At 40.9% G+C, this 16,795-nt stretch overlaps 1 protein-coding gene across 9 annotated transcripts in view; it reads right to left on the bottom strand.

The window, feature by feature from the left end:
• Nucleotides 1–16,795, bottom strand: part of LOC119955787 (myomegalin-like) — a 160,412-nt gene that overhangs the window by 83,967 nt on the left and 59,650 nt on the right. For 3 of the 9 annotated variants that reach the window (XM_038782359.1, XM_038782360.1, XM_038782358.1), the window contains exons 1-10: nucleotides 11,461–13,632; nucleotides 9,823–9,957; nucleotides 9,408–9,527; nucleotides 9,144–9,236; nucleotides 8,816–9,034; nucleotides 7,125–7,295; nucleotides 5,156–5,272; nucleotides 2,552–2,689; nucleotides 1,356–1,535; nucleotides 763–957 (exon numbers count right to left, since the gene is read on the bottom strand). In XM_038782359.1, coding sequence (XP_038638287.1) covers nucleotides 763–957; nucleotides 1,356–1,535; nucleotides 2,552–2,689; nucleotides 5,156–5,272; nucleotides 7,125–7,295; nucleotides 8,816–9,034; nucleotides 9,144–9,236; nucleotides 9,408–9,527; nucleotides 9,823–9,957; nucleotides 11,461–12,534 — 2,442 coding nt within the window. In that variant the 5' untranslated portion in view covers nucleotides 12,535–13,632. Of the gene's footprint in view, nucleotides 1–762; nucleotides 958–1,355; nucleotides 1,536–2,551; nucleotides 2,690–5,155; nucleotides 5,273–7,124; nucleotides 7,296–8,815; nucleotides 9,035–9,143; nucleotides 9,237–9,407; nucleotides 9,528–9,822; nucleotides 9,958–11,460; nucleotides 13,633–16,795 lie in introns of those variants that run through there. The other 6 variants (XM_038782355.1, XM_038782362.1, XM_038782357.1 and 3 more) reach the window with 3 other exon arrangements.

Genomic DNA, 16,795 nt, shown 5'->3' with positions numbered 1-16,795 from the left:
ATTTATTCATTCCCCCTTTTCATCTTTGTTGTCCCTTAAAATCAGCTTCCCTGCCCCCATCCCACCTGGGCCACCCAGAAGTTGCGGAATCCTCCGCACTTCCAGGGGCTAGGCTGGCGCCAGAGGGATTGGCGCTGCGCCAACCAGCGTCGAAGGGCCGCCATGGTCCCACGCATGTGCAGAGTCGCTGGTGTGTTTCCTGCGCATGCGCAGGTGGGTTCTTCTCTGCGCCGGCCATGGCGGAGCATTACAGAGGCCGGTGCGGATGGAAAGAGTGCCCCCACGGAACAGGCCCACCGGCTGATCGGTGGGCCCCCTGATCGCGAGCCACGCCACTGTGCCCCCCCCCCCCCCCCCCCCGAGGGCTGCAGTAGCCGCCCTCCAAACCAGGTCCCGCCGGGATGGACCATGTCTATTTCATGCCGGCGGGACTGGCCAGGAACGCGCGACCGCTTGGCCCATCGGGGCCCAGAGAATTGCTGGACGGACCTCGACTGTCGGCCCCAGCCCGAAAAACGGTGCTGGAGAATTCGGCAGCTGGTGTCGGAGCAGCGGGGCAGGATTCATGCTGCCCCCAGGGATTCTCCGACCTGGCCGGGGTAAGGGGGGGTTGGAGAATCCCGCTTCGTAAGTCTTTAAGTTATTTCAAGATCAATGCATCTGAAAAGTATTCAAATTGCAATAAACAATTTTGACAGTATAAATACAAGCAATAAAAACATACTTAGCAATTAAGTATCATATTTATTTCGCAACACATACTTTGAGTAGTTGGTCCTTGCTGTTAATGGTGTTTAATAGTTCTGCAATCTCCTTCTCATGCTCTGCACTCAGCTGCCTTTTCTCTGCCCAAGCATCCTCCAGCATCTTCTCCTTTAACTTTAAGCGCTGATTCAACTGCTCTGCCAAGTCTTTGGTGCCACACTGAGCCTGGTTTAGCAATGTATTTGTCATCTCCTGGATTAGAAAATAAAATTGAAATATATTACAGTTAAGGGCCACTTATTATATTCACCGATACGCAATTACCTGAAAAAACAACTGAAATAACTGATGCGCCTCTGGTAAATTGTTTAATTCCCAGAAAATGGAATGAAAAACCATGTTGTATACTTACACATACATCCACACAAATCATCAGACTAGCATCTGAAAACTGCCTTTTATTTAAAAAAAAGCTTTGTTGACCAAACTTGGGACAGAATCCATAAAAAGCACAATACTGCAGCATGATCAGACTGGTTATAATTACCCAAATTATTGCCTATTTGCACATTACTGAGGATCTGTTCAGCGCAAATATCTGTTCAGGCTATCATTTCCCTAACCTTCAGTTTTGCCTAAATATTAATTACCTCCAGATTGTCGGTCTTATTTTTTAGACACTGCTGCAGCTGTGAAATCATGGCATCCTTCTCACGGAGAGACTGTGCTCGACTATCCTCCAGCTCCTGTTTCACTCTTTGCAAATTCTTGCATGTATTTGCAAGATGCTGCAGCTCCACGTCTTTTTCTTTAATCGTATCATCCAAGTGCTTCAAAGAAAAATTAAACTGACTAGTAAACAGAACACTTACTTTACTCACCACAATAAAATATGAAATGACCTGGAAAACAATACTGCATTTTGGTGGTCTCTTATATACTCTGCAGTTTTGGGAATAGGAATACAAACCAGAACAATTCTAAACAAAATAAAACATATTAATGTGAAACTGGTGTCCTCCAGATAATTAAAACTTGGTCTTAAAAGGACACTCAGGTAAGTTTCAGAAGCTAAATAGGAACAATCTGAAATACATTGTTCCAATCCTCTTTTTCTTAAACAAAGAGGATTTTGACTTTCAATCCAAAGAGGATTTTGACACGTGACACTATGACAATACCACACACTTACTTCAGAATATTTTATCTATAATTGAATATAAATTAAGTACAATACATTTATATATAATATATATATTATATACAAAAGAGAAAATGATGGAAAATCTCAGCAAGTCTGAGATTATATATATTATATATATATTTGCAATAAAACTTTGTTGCATCACATTCAAAAATAAGCTGGATGGGTTCAGGTCGGCAGTTTGAGAAGAGTCATAGGACATTTTAGCTAAACCTTGTTCGGAATGAAGTGTTCCTTTTACTTTCTAATTTCTCCACCCCTCATTCCATAGGGCAGAATCCTGTGAACTGCTTCCCAATATTAGCATGTACATGGCTCCAAAAAAGAGTTTTCTACAGTAGTTGCTGCTCTTCAATGACTAGAGCAGGACCGTTTTACATATGAATTTTAAATTTCACTCTGAAATGTTAAGCAAAGACTTTTAGTACACAGGCAAGTTTGCACGTTAATTTTTTTCTCAATATCTAAATTCTCTGAAATTATCAAGATGCAGAGTGGTACATACAGATTGACAGAAGCAGTTTGCTAACAAATCATTTCTTGCCTCACCAAAGCACAGCTTGTACCTCTATAGTTCCAGAGAAAATAATGGTAGGATATTTTATATTTGTACAGCATAAATAATTCCTGTATTGAACTTACATTAATGGTTTCTTCATTGTTGGCAAAGAGACTCTTTAGTCGATCTAAATCATGTTCCCTTTCTCTCAAAGCTAGATGTAGCTGTTGAATTTCATTCTCCTTGTCGTCAACAGCTGCATGTTTTTGATCAATGGCTTGCTTTAGGGTTCACAAAAAACAATTGTAAAGAGTGAATATGATGACTCAAGATAGAAGTAGGATATATTTTGTTGCCTTCATAAAACAAATGGGTACAAATATTTAAGATCGACTTGTTTTTTCTTGATAGTAGGCTAGATTCTCCGGTTCCCCAGCCACGTATTTCTCAGCAGCGTGCTGTTCACGGGTGGTGGGATTCTCTATTCCCGCTATTTTTCAATGGGATTTCCCACTGAAGCTACCTCACGCTGAAGGGGAACCTGCGGACGAGCGTACGATACCGGCAGGAACACAGAATCCCAATGGCCGGAGAATAATAATAATAATCTTTATTGTCACAAGTAGGCTTACATTAACATTGCAATGAAGTTACTGTGTAAAGCCCCAGGTCACCGCATTCCGGCACCTATTTGGGTGCACAGAGGGAGAATTCAGAATGTCCAAATTACCTAACAGCACGTCTTTTGGGACATGTGGGAGGAAACCGGAGCACCCAGAGGAAACCGACGAAGACACGGGGAGAACGTGCAGACTCCACACAGATAGTGACCCAAGCCAAGAATCGAATCTGGGACCCTGGAGCTGTGAAGCAACTGTGCTACCCATTGTCCTACCGTGCCATCAGTTCTGCGATTCGAAGATAGCTGGCTAGAAAGTGAAAATGAAGTATTATACTGACGCCTGCGAGTAACAGCGTACGGTTTGCTATAAGGACTGTAATTCTGTGGAGAGTGCTGTATAGCTATTTAAGCAGCAACAGTCAATATCACTATTGACCACTATTGATGGCAACCGGAGCACCCGGAGGAAACCCATGCAGATAAGGGGAGGACGTGCAGACTCCACACAGACAGTGACCCAGGAATCAAACCTGAGACCCTGGAGCTATAAAGCAACAGTGCTACGCACAGTACTACCGTGCTGCCCATAATTCCAACCAGTGATGAGCGCTGGTTACCTAAATCATGCACTGACTGGGAAAAGTTAATAAATTGCAGAGCAGGGGAACTGAATTAACAGATGCACATGTGCAGAGAAATGGCATAATCACTGAAGCATTCTGGGTGCTAACTGCAATTCCATTGGTGTTAGCTTAACTCTAGAATGAATGAGCAGCTCATCAGCTAATTTTCCCTGAATCCATTGATAATGCTAGGTTTGTCCTTCCCCACAAGACATTGATTTACTTTCTAAGCCAATGTAAAAATAGCAGCTTGCTACAGGGCCAAATATTCAAATCAGTCTGTATAAGCTAAAATAAATACCAACGCTAGTTGTTTTTGAAAAGTTCATTCATGGGAAGTGGGCATTGATGGCAACACCAATATTTATTACAGCCACCTTGTGAATACAAATGCATGACTTACTAGGGCGTTTTAAAGGGCAGTTGTGAGTGAGTCTGGAGGTACATGTAGGTCAGACTGGTTAAGAATAGATATGCTTTCCCAAGATGAATCTGGTGAATCTGAGTTTTTACGCAAAGGAGTCTTCCTTTCTGAACCTACCATTTTTATTCCAGATTTCTTCAATCAGTTAACTAACTCAATTGAAATTTCCCATCAACTATGGTGGATTTAAACTCAAGTTGCCAGATCATTAGTCCAGGTATTTGGACTACAAGTCTAATGACATACTACCATACCTGATGCTCGTGCTTGATAAAATACTGTGAGTCTCCAATGTATTCGCATACACCATTGCCACATGTATATTTCAAGAAATTAATAGTTTTTAATAATTCTATTTTAAAGTTGGACACATCAATCCATGTCTATTATCCACACTTTACTGGAGTTTGTTTCTATCTTTTCTGCTGTCCTCAAGTACCTCACCTAATTAGCCTTTCTGAGCTGAGTTCATAGACGACTTTACCATGAAGACAGTTTTGACAAAGGGTCATCTGGACTCGAAACATTTGCTCTTTTCTCTCCCTACAGATGCTGCCAGACCTGCTGAGATTTTCCAGCATTTTCTCTTTTGTTTCAGATTCCAGCATCCGCAGTAATTTTCTTTTATTTTTTACCATGAAGATGCTGTAGCTGAGTTGAGTCCTATTTGTATTTAACATCTATGCACAAGTACTTTCCAGCATGGTGGTGATCAAGTGAAGATTCCCCATCTAAAAATTCTCCCTTAAGCTGGCAACTCTAAAGGTCAACTGTGATGCCCCCATTGCTGTGGTCATTGGACCAACCACAAATTATGGATTGAACCTTCAATCTTCCTGGTCTGCTTGACACCATAATTCAACATACTTCCCACCCCCCAAAGTTCAATGGATAAAAGGTAGCTATAGCTACAAATCTTGTATTTTTGTGGCTAGATCATATAATAGCAGGCTGCAAAAATTGTGCCGGTAATTATTGCAATTTTGAAATACATCTTTCACATTCCATTGTTACGAACACTAATCACAATACATCATTCATTGCCACTTCTGTGCTTAATTTACTAAAGAGCAAATACCTCAAGAGCTCGGTCTTTCTCTTTTAGGCGATCACGCAATTTAGCTAGCAATGTATCCTTTCCATTTGGACTCTGATCGCCTTCTTGCTGAACTCCTTTTGCCAGCTCCATATAATCCTTAGGAAAAGAGAAAAAAGTGATTAATAATCATTCTATATAATTACAGGCAAAAAAAACAGACTGGAGCTTACTCTTAATTAATACCACCTGTCATTAACTAATTACATCATTATCTAGATTAAATGGCTTCCAAGGAAAGAGCCTCAAGAAAGCCTACATATTAGCTCAATAGGCTAATGCTATTCCACTACTAATATCAAAATAGGGTTGAAAGTTGGAGGATCAAATCCCCACTAATGCTTTGGATTGGAATTTGAAATAGGAAGATAGAAAGCACTATTAGCTACTTTTCACAGGTTAGAAAGATAATTCATTATTTTCCACCAACTGAAAACATAACATCTTATTTCTAAAAATTGGGCTGCATTCTCCGGTCTCTCAGCTGCGTGTTTCTTGGCGGTGTGTCGTTTGCTGGCGGTGGGATTTCCAATTGAAGCTACCCCACAAAGCAGGGAAATCCAAGGGTGGGGGTGCGCTGCCAGCGGGAAAAGAGAACCCTGACGGCCAGAGAATTCCAGCCCTAGTATGTTCAATGGTGAAACATGCTATGGATCAACACTACTCATAGCCCACTCATGAACGAGTCATTTGAATTTATTAATTCATCAACTAATATTACTCTTTGATATTTTCTCTATAGCTCACTGCAATTCTGCCAATTATAATTTTGTCAAAAGCAAGTCAATTATGCAATCTGCACGTAGACAACCGATTATAATCTAAGGCCTGTATTAAAATTTCAAGACATTGGATTTTTAATAAAATAGTAAAAATAGTGGTATGGAGTCATGGAATTCTTACAGTGCAGGAGGCCATTCAGCCCAACGGGTCTGCATCGACCCTCTGAACGAGCACTCCACCCAAGCCCAATCCTAATAATCCTTTAACCTAACCTACACATCTTTGGACACTAAGGGGCAATTTAATGTGGCCAATCCACCTAAGCTGCACACCTTTGGACTGTGGGAGGAAACTGAAGCGCCTGGAGGAAACCCATGCAGACACGGGAAGAATGTGCAAACTCCACACAGGAGTGACCCAAGGCTGGAATTGAACCTGGGTCCCTGGCGCTGTGGTAGCAGTGCTAACTACTGTGCCACCGTGCTGCCCATGTTAGATCAACAGAATGCAGCACACCAACTGAGACATGAGTGCATTAAATATTTCAGTTACAGCAAGAGTAGGAAGAAATAGAAAAGATGTATGATGCTTTCCTATAGTGAGTAAGCAAAAATAAAGTCAATTGCCATGGCCTGTTTTTCTCTAATGTATGGCAGCTAACCAAAGAGGCCACTGCCCTATAGTATCAGACAGATGCACCCAAGGGATGGATTCTTCGGCTGCACCCACCACAAGATCGCCACGGACGGGACGCGAACCATGTAAAGGTCCATTGACCTCGGGCGGGAATTTCCAAAGAATCCCGCCCTAAACCTTAAACCACATTTTATTCTATTCAAAATGTGAATGGCATCATTCAGCTGGCTAAATGTCATTATTCATAATTGAACAAAGGTGTTTAGTTTTAATTCGGCTAACATATAGTCAGACAAGAATTAATCTCAAAATTGCAAGTAAAATAATTAGCCAAAACATGCAGGCTTCCTTTTATTTCCAACTCAGTAAAAAAAGCACAGTTGAGTTTAAATCAACTCTATAAACAAGCTTCCTGATGTATCACTTACTGGTAATACTTCAGATTCGACTTCTATTAAAAAAAATCATTTTTGATTTAAACTTAAACTCGCATCACTCAAGCTCTATCAAGCATGAACACCGCTGTCTGCACTACTAGTTATTTTCAATTAGATTATTATTTTTCTACAATATCTTCTTTTCTGGTCCACACCTGGAGCAGTCTGTCTTTGTTATTTAAACTATCTGTTAGTCGCTCAATGACTAGTTCTTGGCTTTGTAGTCTCTGCTTGTTCTCGATCAGTAGAGTTTGGTACTTGTGCTCCGTTGCACGCTCCTTCTCTGTCAACTCAGCACCTAGTTTTTGAATATGATTTTGAATATCCTGCAGAAAACAAGATGCACATTAATTTTAGACCAGTTGTTGAAATGTTTTGATTATTTCACATTAGAAACAGTCTTGGTATTCAAAATTAATCCACAGAATGTTAGTAGGATGTTATGCCATTCTTTTGCATGTCATATTTTACAAGGGTGCTAAAATATCAAAAGGGTGTGACCATTAGATATGACTGGTGTTAATTCATTTTGTAAATATTTAAGTTTAAAATAGTTACATTTTATAATTTAGAATCTAGATGCATTGAGATTGTTGAACAAATTTCTGTATTGTTCCCATTCAGAAATAAAAGAATGTGGTAAAATTCTTCTACAAAATATTTTCAGAATTTTGGCAAAAAAGAGAATAGAGGATGCAGAAAAGTCAAACTGGTATTCCTCAAGCTGCTAGCTCACTCTTAGATAAGTAAACCTATGTTTACTTGTCCAAAGATATGTCAAAGACATTTCAGTTAACGATGTGCAGGCTAGGTGGGGTTATGGGAATCGGGCAAGGGAGTGGGCCTAGGTAGGGTGCTCTTTTGGAAGGCCGTGCAGACTCAATGGGCCGAATGCCGTCCTTCTGCACTGTAGGGATTCTATAGCTGGTAGGAATCCATCACTTAAAGTTGGTTTCAGAAATTGTAACAGATAAAAATTTCTCAGAACTTCATTATTTAGAACCTGAAAAATAGATCATCTGGATTCTTTTAAGTTATTCACTTGACAGAAGCAGAACTTTCTTCAAATCCTTGGACAGGGAATGGTGTTAAAGATTGGAAGGTGACAAATATTACACCCTGTTCAAGAACCCTGTTCCCGTAACAGCCTCCCCGGACAGGCGCCGGAATGTAGCGACTAGGGGCTTTTCACAGTAACTTCATTGAAGCCTACTTGTGACAATAAGCAATTTTCATTTTCATTTCAAATGGGATAAAGACAATCAAGAAAACTACAGGATAGCTAGTCTGACCTTGAGTATTGGTCCTGTAGTTCTCTACAATCCATAACACAGAATGAAATTCATGAACATTGACAAACACATGGGTTTCTCAACATGAATTTGTAACTGGTCAGTTATACTTCACTCCTTTATTGGCTTTTCATGAAAATAAATAAATCAGTGTATAAATAAAGGCAATGCTATAAATGTTGTTTTGGTTTTCATTACATGTTTGACCTTGGTGTCACATAAGTATGATTTAGCACCACACTGTTAATGGATTGTGGGTATGAGGCATTTAAAAAAAACTACAGTAAGGCTATCACTAATTTTAAAATCCTTAATTATATAAATCTCTGATGAAACTTGATTATTACCTAAAAAAAACAGTTCTCCACATTCACACAACTGGGGATGTACTTCAAAAGTAATTCACTGTATATGAAGCACTTTTGGATATTTGAGAAATTAAATAAGGAATAATACGAGTTTGAGTTCATTTGTTCTAACCACAAGAAAAGACAAAGAATTTACTGATAGATGTCATCTAAATGGTAAAGAAGAGTTGAAGAATGGACACTAACATGAACAGTCTTGTCGCCCTTTGCTTTTTGAAGCTGCAGCGCTTCCATCTGTTCTTCGAGCTGACCCTTTGCTTCAGTTAAATCATTTAGCTCTTGCTCTAGCCTGTTCAATGCTTTTTGCAATTTCTGGTTCTCCATTACTCTTCCATTGCGATCTGCACGCAGCTCTGCAAGCTCGGTTTCCTTCTCGGTCATGAGACTTTGATATTCTTCTGCTCCCTGAGTATCAAAAACTCTCAAAATTAAAATTTTACACGGAGAAATCCATTTACTTAAACTCCAAATAGTAAGGCTATTGCAGGAATTATTAAGCAGTTTTGCCTTTTACCTGAAATCTTTGCAGTTGTGCTTTATGTATAGAATCTCTAGCTTTAACCAGAGCATTATCTCGATCTTCAATTTCATGACAAAGCTCCTCTATCTGTTTGAAGATTTAAAAAGAGTAAAGTGTGAAAATGCAAACAATGCAACAATAAATACATGCTGATGTTTGAACAGATTAACCTCAAAAGGAAGATACCTCTTGTACAGTTGAAAAAAGGCCTGTTTGTGATGAAGAAACTGTTGGCATTCACATTATTCAGCCACATACCTCTTTATCCTTGGTCTTCAGAGCCAGAGTGAGTCCTTGAATAGTTTTATCTCGTTTCAGACTGTTCTGCCTCTCAGCAACCAGCTCATTCATCTTTTCATTAGCATGTTCTTGAAGAGTCTAAAAATGAGTAGGATGGACAATTAAGACAAATTTACTGAAAACGGGAATTACACAATGATCGCACAAATTTCCTGTCGGCAATCAAGCCATATAAATACACCTGTTTGGTTAACGCTTTTCCAAATTTTCACAAAGTGCCTTTATTTAATCTGCAAGTGTCCCATACATTCAAAGATTGCTGCTACAAAAAGTATTCTGATTTCTTTAGGCAACGATTAGGTGCTCATAATTTAACCTATTATGCATATCTGCATATTTTAGGATTTTGACAAAACAAAGTTTCAATTTGTACCTTATTTGCACCATCTGCTTCCTTTAACTTTTCTTGCAAAGCACGAATACTAACTTCAGCGGTCTTAAGATCAGCCTTTAGCTGCTTAGCTTCCACTTCCAGCTGTCCCAGCTGCCTCTGTTTTTCAACCAGGTTCTGTTAAGCAGTTAGGAAAAGAAAATACAATATCCTTGTAATTTGTTAGAAATTATGAAACTCAGTTACTTAAGTTGCAGAAGAGGCCCAAACATCCCTTTATTTAGCATTGTAATTAAGATGAGATAATTAATATTTTGTAACAGTAGCAGATCTCCCATAGTGCTGCTTATACCCAAGTGATATTACTTTGATATTTTTTATAATAATAATCTTTATTATTGTCACAAGCAGACTTACATTAATACTGCAATGAGGTTACTGTGAAAATTCCCTAGTGGCCACACGCTGGTGCCTGTTCGAGTACACAGAGGGAGAATTCAGAATGCCCAATTCCCCTAACAGTGCATCTTTCGGGACTTCTGGGTGGAAACTGGAGCACCCGGAGGAAACACGCAGACACGGGGAGAGCATGCAGACTCCGCACAGACAGTTTCCCAAGCCGGGAACCGAACCTGGCACCCTGGAGCTGTGAAGCCGCGGTGCTAACCATTATGCTACCGTACCGCCCATTTTTGCCATCTCTCTTTCTGTGTTTGTGATTTCTTTGCAGCTTTCTTTCTATCCCAGCATGTAAATATTTTTCTGTCAGCTGCTGTGTTATTTTTAATTGTATGAAATCTAACTGGAGCAATTTGTGTGCTTGTGGCCTTTATGGGATGAAGTTTGTCTGTACTGATGTTACTGATTTATGCGTTTCCTTGAGAGTTATTTGTGCCGTGTATATATGATGAATATTTTCCATTGGTGTTGCATACTTAAGTAATTCTTAAGTAATGTTGGGTTGTCTAGTGAAATGTTTTTGCCTCCTTCACTGTGCTTTTATCCTTTAATGATTGAAAGAAAATTAATGGAGGACAGGAAGGAGTGAAAAATGCGGCAACAGGTTAAATAGGGGAACAGTGATGTAGACAACAGTCACGGGGGGGGAAAATGAGTTGCCTGGGATTTGAAGATTGTGCAAAAAATAAATGAGCAGCTAAGTGGTGCAGAAACAGCTGTAAATGAGAACAACAGAAGAGGCAGGAGAGGCATTTAAGGGGAGAAATTGCCATGTACTGGGCACAGAGGTGGGGAATATTGGAGCACAATGGAGGGCCTTCTTGGTTTATGTGAAGGCTGCAGATTGGTAAATTATAATATCAGTGGTACAAGGGTACAGACAACGAGGCTAGGAACTAAGGGTTTTTCAGAGGAACAGGGTTTGGCCAACAAGATGGAGGAACTGGGAGGCAAGGAATGAAAAAGAACTATAGGACAGTCAGAGGTCAGAAGGCTTACACCAAATCCCCAACATACAGGAGCCTATTTTGGAAATACCCAATGTGTTGATTTAAGCATTTTAATTTTTAAATGTTGACAATCAGAGTACTAAAACAGGAACTGGACACAGTATGTCCACATATGCCAGTCTTAATGTTGACACGTAAAAGGAGTAGCAATTCCTTTTAAGATAACATTTTGGTAGTCTCAGACAGGTTTAATACTACTGGTAACAACTACCTCAGTTTTCAAAGAAGCATAATCATCTTCTAGATCCGCCCACATCGCTTTTATAGATTTTGTACCGTTTAGGTTACAGGTTTCTTGAGGAGCCACTGCAACGCTACCTCCTGATGCTGGTCTCCTTGCAGAAAATTTCACACGTTTTGGTATCTTGCTTTTCACCAAGGAAGGCACCGATCTGTACTTAATATCTTCAATTTCCTGAATTGCATTAGCAATAGATTGTCTCAATAAGGGACAATTTTCGTTTGGCACTTCACAATCAAAAATGGACATGGATTTCAGCCGAACCATCTCAGATTCTTCATCAGTTCTCCAATCAATCCTGGTTGAATTTAATGTTGGCATTGATTCAATTTCCAAGCTGTCTGTGCAAACGGACTGCCCTGAATGGCCACGACTGGGCAGTTTCCTTACAACTGTAGGACTACTCTGGTCTAAATCAAAGCACAAACTTTGTGATTGGCGCACATTTCCTGTTAATCCAGTCCGCCTTGTCCGTCTAGGCGTAGAACAGACCAAGTCACAGAATAAACCTGCTACTCGCACTGACTCTGAACAGAGGCATGTTCTTGTCCTGTGCCTACCACTGAAAGTGCGCCAGCAGTTTGAGCAGCACAAGCTTTTCTTGCTGCTCCTACTTGGCGTCCAGAATTCAGAGAGAACAGATTCATCTTGTAGAAGCAGGCTGTATTGTAAAGAAAGTGGATTCACACCTTGAGTAGAGATGTCTTCTTTATATTGGGAAGTTTTAGATTTTTCATTACACTGAAAATACAGGTACACAATACATTGAATTAGTTGTTCTTTCTCTGCCGCCAACATCTGCAGCCTCTCAGTGGCAACAGTCTTAACACGAGCAATAACAATGTCATATTCCAATACCTTTTCCAACATAAAGGCGCATTTACTGCATAAGAACTCTCCTTGGCCATCACGGCTAATGGTATAACCCAATACGTAAGAAAGAACAACCTGAAATCTTCTTTTGCCAGAGGTGTGGAAAATCCAGCGTCGCTGATTTCCTTGGAGATCACTGGCACACACACGACAAAATCCCTTCATTTTCATAAAATTAAGCTCCCCGCCTCCTAAAAGCAAAAGTCCTCTCCACACCACCCTTGCGTTGTAGATTAATTATCAACATCAAATAGCTCAGAGCTCTTCATTCACATTTTCTGAATCTGTTTCCTGTCATGAAATTTCAAAAAACAGAAAAGGGGCCAGCTGCAGCTCTATCAAGAGTGTTCAACTGCACCTTTTCAGTGATGAGGCAGTAACATCATTAGACTTGAAGAAGCTTTTCAAACACATACGTCGGACTACCAATCTTACAAAAGTCGCCCCGTTACTGGTTTGAACATATCAAGTTGTATTGTTACCATCCTGTGAAGACACAAATCCTCGTTTCAGTAACAATCCCAACATGAAAGGGCACGATATAGGAGGCACGACCTTCAAACATGTAGAATTGAAAGCTGCTGTTGTTTGTCTTCTGTCCGACGGTATACGATTTCTTTTGGCAATGCAGATCACCACAACTTGTGGCCGAATTGTTCAATTACGGTTGTCCTGCGAAAATTTCCATCAGCTCATTACTTCACAAAGTAAAATGCAGCGACAAACATGGCCACCAGAATAGTACATTTACTGAAGCACTGTTAATACTCCAGTGTGTGCCAGCATAGCGCACAGATCAAATTTTTATCCAAGTCTTCCGGTAAGTCTCTGGTTCTCTTCATTTAGTGCACCACGACAAATATTTTAGGAAGTGCAAGTTAAGCAGTTTGGTCGCTGTTGATTTGTGGTCCAGTGCGTGCATGGGGCTTTTTTTTTGGAAATAAAAAGCGTTTTCCACAGGAATTTTCAAGATGACGACTTCTGTAGAGCTGGGCTGTCTTCTTATTTTAGCCCACAAATGTTTGCATGCTACCTTAGTTAAACCACAAGTTTCCTGTTGCCGTCCCAGTCGTCAGTGAAAAGCTTGCATCACACACGCAGCAAGCGAACAGGACTACATCAAGTAAATTTTCTTCACCAATATATTGCCAATTTTCTAAATAACATTAAATAAAGTCAAATATTCTACGAAGTCATTAACACATACAAATGTAGAATGATTTTCACCCCGAGAATCTGGATCTTCGTTTACACTTCCTGATTCTCAAACCAGGCCTCTGTTAGATGGCATCCACTGGTCTAAAACCTTTAGCTCTAATCTAAATTTCCATTTGTTCTGCTTTCCGTTTTACAGTTCTGCTTTCTATTCTGCAGTCTTCAAAAAAAAAAGCCAGTCACTTTGTTTCGTAACTTCCTCTACAAGAAAGCCCACAGCCTGCCAGATTGGAGAGTTCACACTGGCTGTTTCATTACAAAGACAAATTCCCATTCCAGATCTCCAACTGTGTCCCTAAATAGTCTTTCACACAAGAGCCTCGAGTCTAATAATCACGCCTAGTTACAAGTTCTCTCCTCCAACCACACTGTCGCATTGTTGAACGGTAAATCAATTTCACAAGCAGCTTTTGGTGTGCCTTATGCAAATCATTTCCGAGAAACTACACAAATCATTCCAAACTAGAAGCTTAATTTTGTACTCCACCTGGCATTTATTTCTTAAATATACCCTTTTATTCAGATATGATTCAATACCAAAATACCTTTTCTTTTTAAAAGGCAGGTTTTTAGCACTCCCCTGCAAATCAAGGTTATCTGGTAGTCTTTCAATAAACAGGATGAGTACACAAACAACGAGAAGAGGGACACGGTAGCAAGGTAAGTTGTGAGGTTTTGTTCCCCCAGTTTTCTCAGCTAGACAGTCTGGGTATGTGGAGTAGATTGAAATAACTCATTAGGGTTTTTTTTGCACAATCTGAAATGTTGTTTTAAATTTAAAATAATTCCGCAACCATTAAACCCTTGCAACAAAAAAATGAAACAAAGTTTAAATGCACAGACAACATTGCCCAGAATGCTGGCTTGGAAACCAAACAAAACATACCATGCATGTTTTCGACAGTTTGTCACGAGTAGAGGAGCAATAAATATGCACTGCATCAGTGCTACATGATGCCTCAGCCAGAGGCTGTACAAGGTGCACAAGCCCTGGTGCCAACAACGGAATTGAATATGCTTAATTCATTGAATAACCGTGAAGTTTGTTAGATATGCACAGCGCACACTAGGTGAAAATAATTAAATGTAAATCTGATGTTTTCTTAAAACACTTTGCTCCAGCGTTGATTATTCCTGCATGTACAAAATAATCATGTCCCCTAAAATAAGTAGGGAATTTTAAAAAAATTAACCTTATAGACTATAAAAAGTTGAATATGCAGGGACTGAGAGGAACAAAATGTCCGAGTTGTCAGTTTGCCAGGAGTAGAGGGTAAGCTCTCTACTTTGGGAGAACTGGAAGATTCTACTGGTGGTTAATGGTAAGCCAGCTCCACTGTGGGAAAATCCGCTGTGAGGGGCGGTAAATTCCAGCCACTGCCTCACCATCGTTTGAGAAAAAGAATACCAAACTCCCGCAACACTTGGAAAAGCAAAATGATTTCCTCGTCTGTCTCATATGGGCGATCCGTTTTATTAAATGGTGACCCTCTAGTTCCAGATTCTCTCACAAGAGGTAACATCCTTTCCACATCAACCCTGTTACAACTTGTAAGGAGCTTCTTAATCACCTCTTATTCTTCTGAACTCCAGAGGATACCAGCCTAGCCTGTCTAACCATTCCTCATAAGACAATCTGCCCATTCCAGGTATTAATCGAGCAGACCTTCTCTGAGCTGCTTCCAATGCATTTGCATTTTTCCTTAACTAAGAGGTCAATACTATACACTGTACGCCAAATGTGGTCTCGCCAATCCCTTGTATAACAAAAGCATAACCTCCCTACTGTTGTATTCAATTCTCTTTGCAATAAAGGATAACATTTTATTAACTTTGCTAATTACTTATTGAACCTGGATACTACCTTTTGTGGACAATGCATGAGGAAACACAAATTCCTCTGCATCTCAAAGCTCTGTAATCCCTCACCATTTAGATAGAAAGGTTTTTAAAACATTTATCCTGCTAAAATGGACAACCCCACATTATACTCCATTTGCCAGATCTTTGCCCACTCACCTAACCTGTCACAAGTTAGCAATTTAAAATCACTTTGTCAGATAGTTCCCAGCCCAGTGCAATTGTCCAGGGAAGTTAGTCCTTCTGAACAATTACTTATTGTTACCCTTATCTGGGCATATCTGAGAACCCAGCGAATCTTTGGGTAGCCCCAAATCAGACGCTGAGAAACCGAGGTCAGAAGAAAAATGTCCGAGTTGTCGGTTTGTCAGAAGGAGTAGAGGGTAAGCTCCCTATTAAATGTTTTTTTTTTAAATAATTTTTATTGAAATTTTTGAAAAATGTATAACAACAGAACAAAAATAATAACAATAATAAATACCCCCCGGACCCGTAACAACGCATATAATGAACCCCCCAAACCCAATGAACAACAAAATAAATTAAATTAACATGAACAATACCCCCCTGAAACCACCCCCCCCCCCCCTCCCCTTTCCCGGGTTGCTGCTGCTGCTGACCTAGTTCCCTATCGTTGAGCCAGAATGTCGAGGAAAGGCTGCCACCTGCCACCGCCTGAAGAACCCTTGTACCGACCCCCTCAGGGCGAATTTGACCTTCTCCAGCTTAATGAATCCCGCCATGTCATTGATCCAGGTCTCCACGCTTGGGGTCTCGCATCTTTCCATTGCAACAAGATCCTCCGCTGGGCTACTAGGGACGCAAAGGCCAAAACACCGGCTCTTTCGCCTCCTGCACTCCCGGCTCCACCCCAACCCCAAATATCGCGAGTCCCCAGCCTGGCCTGACCCTGGACCCTACCACCCTCAACACCGTCCTCGCCACCCCCTGCCAGAATTCCCCCAGTGCCGGGCATGCCCAAAACATATGGGCATGGTTCGCTGGGCTCCCCGAACACCTAATGCACCTGTCCTCGCCCCCAAAAAACCTGCTCATCTTCGTCCCGGACATATGAGCCCTGTGCAGTACCTTGAACTGGATGAGGCTAAGCCTCGCACATGAAGAGGAGGAGTTCACCCTCTCCAGGGCGTTTGCCCATGTCCCCATCTCAATCTGCTCCCCCAGCTCCACTTCCCACTTAGCCTTCAGCTCCTCTACCGACGCCTCCTCCACCTCCTGCATCACCTGGTAGATGTCAGACACCTTCCCATCCCCGACCCACACCCCCGAAAGCACCCTATCCCTTACCTCCCGCGGGGGCAGCAAAGGGAACCCCTCCAACTGCCGCCTAGCAATC

This window comes from Scyliorhinus canicula, chromosome 21, assembly GCF_902713615.1.
Source record: "Scyliorhinus canicula chromosome 21, sScyCan1.1, whole genome shotgun sequence".
Lineage (NCBI taxonomy): Eukaryota > Metazoa > Chordata > Chondrichthyes > Carcharhiniformes > Scyliorhinidae > Scyliorhinus > Scyliorhinus canicula.
Note: the sequence above shows the minus strand (reverse complement) of the source record. Positions and strands in the feature narration are given on the sequence as shown.